This window comes from Ipomoea triloba, chromosome 1 (assembly GCF_003576645.1).
Source record: "Ipomoea triloba cultivar NCNSP0323 chromosome 1, ASM357664v1".
NCBI classification, from domain to species: domain Eukaryota; kingdom Viridiplantae; phylum Streptophyta; class Magnoliopsida; order Solanales; family Convolvulaceae; genus Ipomoea; species Ipomoea triloba.
In genome coordinates, this window is record NC_044916.1 from 26,175,303 (window position 1) to 26,183,215 (window position 7,913).

Consider the following 7,913-nt stretch of genomic DNA (forward strand, 5'->3'; position numbering starts at 1 on the left):
AGAAGGGAGACCTTGGCCTCTAGGATCTTTCTAGAGAGAGGAGGGGAAGGGCCCAAAAAAAAAGCCCCTAACTTGAAGGGCTAGGGCCCTTTATATAGGCACTTAGACCCATACCGTACATATGTCTAAAATACGTATAGCGGTAATTCCAGGGTATATTCCCTATCAAATAGCCCCCCTAGTCCGTGCCCTAACGTCGAGCGAATGAGGAAGGGTTCGGGCTGGAAAACCCGATTGCATAGTCCGTGACTTACGCTGGTTGTCTCGTAAAAAACCTTGGGCGAAGAAAAAACCCAATGGTAAAAAATCATAGCCAAGGGAAAAAAGAGCACAACACAAAGCACAAATGCGAAGGAGTTCGGGCTGGAAAAATTGACCATATAGTCCGTGACTTGTGCTGGTTGCCTCGTAAAAAACCTTGGGCTAAGAAAAAACCCAATGGAAAAAAATCATAGCCAAGGGAAAAAAAAAGCACAACATAGAGTTTTAGTCTTTAGGACTATAAGGGTCGTCCGAACTCTACCGATCGAGGGATCGGATTTGCGTTACGATTGAGAGGTTGAATTTTTACCGATCTAGGGATCAATATACAAGGCTCGTGGTCGGGCTCCCGATTCGGATATCAAACATAAGGCCTATGGTCGGGCTTCCGACCAAGAGATCGGCGCTGATCTAGAGATCGTACGTAAGGCCTTTGGTCGGGCATCTTGATCAAGTGATCGGAATATGAACTTTTCAATCTAATGCCTTTGCGACTTTTGGCTCGGCGACCAGAATATGATCTTTTTGATCTAATGCCTTTTCGGCCTTCGGCTTGGTGACCCGGATATGATCTTTTCGATCTAATGCCTTCTCGGCTTTCGGCTCGGTGACCGGAATTTGATCTTTTCGATCTAATGCCTTCTCTGCCTTCGGCTTGGTGACCGGAGTGGTGCCAAGATTTTTCTCGGACTTAACGATGCCGATGGTGACAATACTATCTTAATCAGGCTTCGTACACATTTAACCTGCATATACATGATCATATTTACATTTTGCAGAGCAAATTAGGTTATAAGTTTGTATGGTCGAGGGCATTTTCCCCCGCCAGTTCAGAGACTGTAATTTTTTCCTACTTTTTGGTCGTGGCCGATCTTAACGATTGCAAATGGGCACCTCACTCTCAACGCCCTACAAATGGGCAAACAAACGGGCACCTTACTCCTGTAACCGGAATTTTAACCGGTCAAAATTGCCTACTTCGTAGGACTTATGCCGAGATTTAATCCTGGACATACAATGTTGGTGGTGGATATACCAACCTAACCGGACTTATTATATTTAATCTAGCTATTACAATTTGATAAGTGCGAAAGACGCCACCTTTACAAGGTCGTTCTAGGATCATCTTGCGCACAATCGAAAGCTTTTATGTTTGATTTGGCCCTTAATTGCATTAAAATGCTTGTTATTGCCATTGGACCTCGTTCCACGCTTGGTTAATCATTTTGTAGGTAAAACGATGTGCAAAAAGGTGGAAAATGGCATGGAATTCAGAGATAAATTCACGGGCCGAAATTGGAGCGAAGAACAGGGCATGGACGCGCAGGGGACGCGCGTCCGCCCCTGCGTCCGAAATTGCACTCTCTGAGGTTTTGCACAGCAGAACAGCAGTCTGCTGTGGACGCGGGGTGGACGCCCGCGTCCAAATTCCAGCCCTCTGAAGTTGGGGAATTCTGCTGTGGACGCGCGGTGGACGCCCGCGTCCAGATTTCAGCCCGCAGAAGTTTGAAGAACTCTGCTGTGGACGCAGGCTGGACGCCCGCGTCCAGATTTCAAGCCTCTGAAGTTTTTAACCTGTGCAGCAAAGGTCACGCTGGACGCGCAGTGGACGCGCGTCCAGCCATGCGTCCATCGCGTAGTTTTTGGCAGTTGGGCGAGATTTAAAAGGGGAATGGAGCCATTTTGCAGGGGATCCCAACACACTTCCATCTTAGCTCAGTTTAGAAAATTCTCTCTCTAGATTTAGGTCAAAATTCCCTACACTTCCACACTTCAATTCCAATCAAATTTCAAGTCAATTAGCTAGATTTGGAGGAGATCTTCTACTTCAACATTGTATTGCTCAAGATTGTTTCAAGATTCCTACTTCAACTCAAGTACATTTCAATTCCTAGTTTTATAATTCCATTCTTAGTTTTTGATTTGATTGTTGATTTGATTTTGAATTCTAGTTGCTTTCAATTGTTCTTTTGCAATGTTGATTTCAATTCTAAGCATGATTAGCTAAACCTCTTGTGGATTTGGATCAATTGACCTTGCATGTACCTCTTGAATGCTAAATGTCTTAAATTAGGGTTGAATGATGCTTAATGGATGCTTGATTGTGTTTTGGGGTGTTTGTTTGGACTCTAGGCCAACTTGGCCGGTTGCCTTGGAGAATTAGGGTTAGGATCACTCACCTACGAGAGTAGGGAGTGTGTTAGACCTCACCAATCACATTTCCCTCTCACCTTTGAGAAAAGGGAGAGTGGAAGACAAGAAGGCACACAACGTGTTTGATAAAATGCCTCTTTTAGCCAAGTAGTTATGAGAGTAACACTATGGTGTAGGAGAGAGTCCTTTGACCATGAGAGTGGCTTAGGTATTTGTGAATTTGTCTCAATTGTGTCCAATGAGTGTTTTCACACCCTAGTCCTATAGGAAATCAAGAGAATACGTGCTTGTTAAGTTGGTCCAAGTCCGCTTTCCACTCAATTGTTTGTTATTCTTTTGCCTTAGTTTCTTTACCTTAGCATGATACACACCTTCTACATTAGGATTAGCTTTCGAACACTAGGTGCTCTTGTGATTAATCCCTTGCTTACCGACCCCCTCCTTGCCATCCTTTGAGAACGATACTCAGGAACTTCTTCCCGTTTTAACCCCTACTTCTTTCCATCCACCGCGAAAACTACTTCATCAAATGGCGCCGTTGCCGGGGATGGCATCGGTGTTGTGTTAAGCAAGTCTATTTGGATTAACATGAGTAGGCTCCCAAGTTAGAGAGTCTAATTCACTTTTTACTTGTTTTTGTTCTTTTACATTTACTTGCTTTTTGGTTACTTGACACTTCATATTGAGCTTAACAATTGAGCAACTACTTTTAGTTGCACAACCATTTTCTTGTTTTTGATTGTTTGTAGTGGCAAGGCGTTTGTATGCACACTCGTTCAAGAGGGAGTGAAGGTCTACTACCACTTAATTCGGAGATCTATGCACTAAATCGAAGGAGAAAGAAGGCTAATAGAGACCAACAACCCCAATAAGAAGATCAAGAAGAAGAAATAACAACTACGAGTGGAAACGTCCCGAACATCAACATGGACGAATCACCAAGACACATCGATACGGACACACCAAGGGAGAATGCTAGAGGATATCAATTCAATGACCGTGAGGCACCTCCTCCACAAAGGGAGGGGGTTCGACAAAGAGCACCTCCCGTACATCCTCAATATCAACCCGAGAATGGTGAATACGTTGAGCCTATGCCAAGAAGATATGCGCCGGATTTTCAAGAGCAATTCAACAACCCTCTTTATAACATGCCTCCAAGGCAACAACCACAACCTCCTAGACAAAGGAGGGAGGCATACTATGAGCCGCAATATGACGATGAATACTATGAACCACCAAGGCCAAGGAGGAATGCACCAAGGAATGATCTGAGGGATCAACCAAGAGGAGAATGAAGGAGGACAATAGCCGACTACATGACTCCGGAGTTTAGTGTTCACAATTCCATATATCCCACCGGTGGAGGCCAACAATTTCCAAATCAATTCCGCCGTCATCACACTAGTCCAAAACCAACCCTTTAGTGGATTGTCGGCGAAGGATCCACACGTACATATCACACGATTCATCCGATTGTGTGGGATGTACCGTCAAAACGGAGTTACCGATGAAGTTGTGAGGCTAAAGATGTTCCCGCTTTCTTTGATCGGAGAGGCCGCAAGATGGCTCGATTCTCACATCGACAACCACTTCCGGTCGTGGGAGCAACTTCACCGGGAGTTTATGCAAGAATTCTTTCCACTCACCAAAACATTGAAGATTAGAAAACAAATCCAAGACTTTAAACAAGGGTCATTGGAGACCTTAGCGGATGCATGGAGGAGGTTTAAAAAACTCAAGCATCAATGTCCACCGGATGTCCTACATCCTTGGGATGTGATTAGTTCCTTCTATGCGGGCCTCACCGACGAGTGCAAGTTACCCTTGGACTCTTCATCTAGGGGATCTTTCGTGTCTACGAGTCCCGAGGAAGCGGAAGAATTGATAAGAACCATTTCATCAAACATCGGACTTTGGTATAATCAAAGAAATACAAAAGGATGCTTATATGAAGTTAGCACCGACATCGCCTTGCAAGCCAAGGTAGAAGCATTGGGTCTTGAGGTGAAGGTGTTACAAGCTCAAATAGAAAAATTGAACAAAGCGCAAAGAGGAGATCCGTGCATGACTTTGGCATTGTATTGCGACAAGTGTGGGGGTGCACACAGAGCACATGAGTGCACTTCCAACTATGAGGATGGTCCGTATGAACAAGTTGAGGCCGTTGGGTATCAAAGGCCAAATGATTACAATTCTTATGGAAATAACAACACACAAAATTGGAGGCAAGGTCAAGGATGGCAAAATCAACCATCCCAAAATCAATACAATCCGAGGCCTAACCAAGGTGGGCCGAGTTACAATGCAAATTACAATAGAGGATATCAAGACAATCGAGGGAATCAATACAACCCAAGATCTAACCAAGGAGGAGCATATAGGCCACCAATTTACCAAGAGAACCATCAACCAAAGGATGAGGCTCCTAAAGAAAGCTTTGAAGACAAAATAGTGAGAATGATGGGAGAACTAAAGCACGACTTGAGGCAAGACATGGCCAATTTTAAAAATTAGATAAGGCAAGAGTGGAAGCAAGACTTGAGGCAAGAGATGGCCACAATAAGGCAAGATGTCTCTAACTTGAGACAAGAAAGTCATGCCTCCTTGAGACACTTGGAGACACAAGTTGCTCACAATTCCAAGGCTTTGGCCGAGAGACCACAAGGCGCACTTCCGAGCACCACGGTAAATAACCCCCGGGAGAGGGTGCAAGCCGTGACACTTCGGAGTGGCAAGGAACTCCCGGAGCTGACCTTGAAGAAAAGCACAAACTCCAAGAGTCCCATCGAAGAGGAGGTAGTGGAAAAAGTTCTTGAAAATGACAAAGACAAAGAGAAGGAAGAGTCTCCGTTGCCTACAAGCCCAAAAGCCACTCAATCTCAAGATAAAGGGAAGGATAAGGTGGATTTACCAATGTATCAACCACCACTCCCATTCCCCGGGAGGGTGAAGAAGAACATGGACAAGACGCAATATGGTAAATTCCTTGAACTTTTGAAACAATTGCACATTAACGTACCTTTTCTTGATGCATTAGGTCAAATACCACGTTATGCCAAGTTCTTAAAGGATTTGCTCACCAATAAGAAGAAGCTAGAGGAATTGGCTACGGTTTTGCTAGGGGAGGGATGCTCCGCTTACGTGCGCCGTCAACCACAAAAGCTCACGGATCCCGGAAGCTTCACCATCCCATGTCAAATTGGCGATGCCGAGTTTAGCCAAGCTCTAGCGGACTCCGGGGCAAGTATAAATATAATGCCCTTTTGTCTTTTCAAGAAATTAGACTTGGGTACACTTAAGCCCACTCGCATTTGTATTCAATTGGCCGATAGGTCAATTAAACAACCCAAGGGGGTTGTCGAGGATGTGTTAGTGAGAGTTGATAAGTTCATCTTCTCCGTAGACTTCGTCATTATAGACATGGATCCCGACCATGAGGTCCCGTTGATCCTAGGTAAGCCGTTTTTGGCCACCGCTCGGGCCCTCATTGATGTGGGGAGCGGGAAGCTTGTGCTTAGGGTAGGAGATGAATGTGCCACGTTTGATGTTTCAAAGTTGACCAAGTACCCTATGACTACGGATGACGCATGCTACTTTGTGGACATCTTCCACAAGCATGTTGAGTCCGTTTATCCTAATCTTGTGGGCAAATTGAGAAATGATGCTTACTTGAAAGTGTTGTGTGATGATGATGATAATGGTCTTGAATCTTTCACTTTTGAATTTTGATGATAATGCCTTGTCAAATGAGAATGTTGATGATTTGCATGATGATTTGCATGATATGCTTGTTGATGATGATGTGAATGTTGATGTTGTCTTGTGTGATTTAAATGATGTTGAGATTGTGAATTTTCTTGATAATTGTGTTGACGATGCTTTGTATATTCATGAATTTCTTGGAGAAGTTGAGGAGGAAAAGGATGGATGTGTCCGGGATGTTTTGTTGAGTAGTGAGAAAGAAGAGGAGAAAGAAAGTGTAGTTGGAGAGAAAGAAGTGAAAAGTGAGCTTAAAGTTTTGCCGGATAGCCTAGAGTATGCTTTTCTAGGAAAAGATTCAACCTTACCGGTAGTAATTTCATCAAATCCTGATGAGAACCAAAAAGAATAACTTGTGAAATTGTTAGGAGAATATAAAGGAGCAATAGGTTGGAAATTGTAAGATTTAAAAGGAATAAGTCCTAGTATGTGCACTCACAAAATCTTACTTGAAGAGAATGTAAAGCCCGTGGCCCAACCTCAAAGAAGGTTAAACCCCAATATGACCGAGGTGGTCAAGAATGAGGTAGTTAGATTAATGGACGTAGGAATGATCTACCCGATCTCGGATAGTGAGTGGGTGAGTCCTACCCACGTAGTACCTAAGAAAGGGGGTATAACGGTAGTGAAAAATGACAAAGAAGAGTTAATTTCTACTCGTAGTGTGCCGGGTTGGCGGGTTTGCATTGATTATAGAAGGTTAAATGATGCCACTAGGAAGGACCACTTTCCGTTGCCCTTTATTGATCAAATGGTAGAAAAGGTAAGCGGGCATGCTTTCTATTGCTTCTTAGACGGTATGAGCGGTTATTTTCAAATACCCGTAGCCCTAGAGGATCAAGAGAAAACTACATTTACTTGTCCTATGGGTACCTTTGCCTACCGGCGCATGCCTTTCGGGTTGTGCAATGCGCCGGCTACCTTTATGAGGTGCATGCTAGCGATTTTTGAGGATTATATAGGGGAGTTTATGGAGGTGTTTATGGACGACTTTAGTATATGGGGAGAAACCTTTGATGAATGTTTAAGCAATCTAGAAAAGGTGCTCAAGAGGTGTTTGGAGGTGAACTTAGCACTTAGTTGGGAAAAATGCTATTACATGGTAGAGGAAGGCATAGTGTTAGGTTATAAGGTGTCAAACAAAGGAATAGAAGTTGACAAAGCGAAAACATCCGTTATTGACACCCTACCACCTCCCAACTCGGTCACTAGCTTGAGAAGCTTTCTAGGACACGTCGGTTTCTACCGCGTTTCATCAAGGATTTTTCCAAGATCGCTAGACCCTTTACTAAGCTTTTAGAGAAGGATATAGATTTTGAGTTTGGAGAAGAGTGTTTAGTTGCTTTTAACACCCTCAAAGAGAAATTAGTAAGTGCACCTATCTTAGTCGGACCGGATTGGAATTTACCCTTTGAGATGATGTGCGATGCTAGCGGATATTCGGTAGGAGTAGTGTTGGGACAAAGAAAGGAGAAACATTTTCAACCCATAGCTTTTGCTAGCAAAACCCTTGATAAGACCCAACAAAATTACACCACCACAGAAAAAGAATTTCTAGCGGTAATCTTTGGACTCGATAAGTTTAGGTCCTATCTTCTTTTGTCCAAGGTAATAGTTTTCACGGATCATGCGACTCTTAGGTATTTAATGTCTAAGACCGAAGCTAAACCGAGATTGATTAGATGGGTCCTTTTACTTTAAGAGTTCGATGTCGAGATCAAAGATAAAAAAGGGAA

At 43.6% G+C, this 7,913-nt stretch overlaps 1 protein-coding gene across 1 annotated transcript; it reads left to right on the plus strand.

The window, feature by feature from the left end:
* The first annotated feature begins 4,968 nt into the window (after window positions 1–4,968).
* On the plus strand, window positions 4,969–6,147 carry LOC116011285. The gene has a single exon (XM_031250841.1). It carries the CDS (start codon window positions 4,969–4,971, stop codon window positions 6,145–6,147), a length of 1,179 nt encoding a protein of 392 aa, XP_031106701.1.
* The last annotated feature ends 1,766 nt before the right edge of the window (window positions 6,148–7,913 follow it).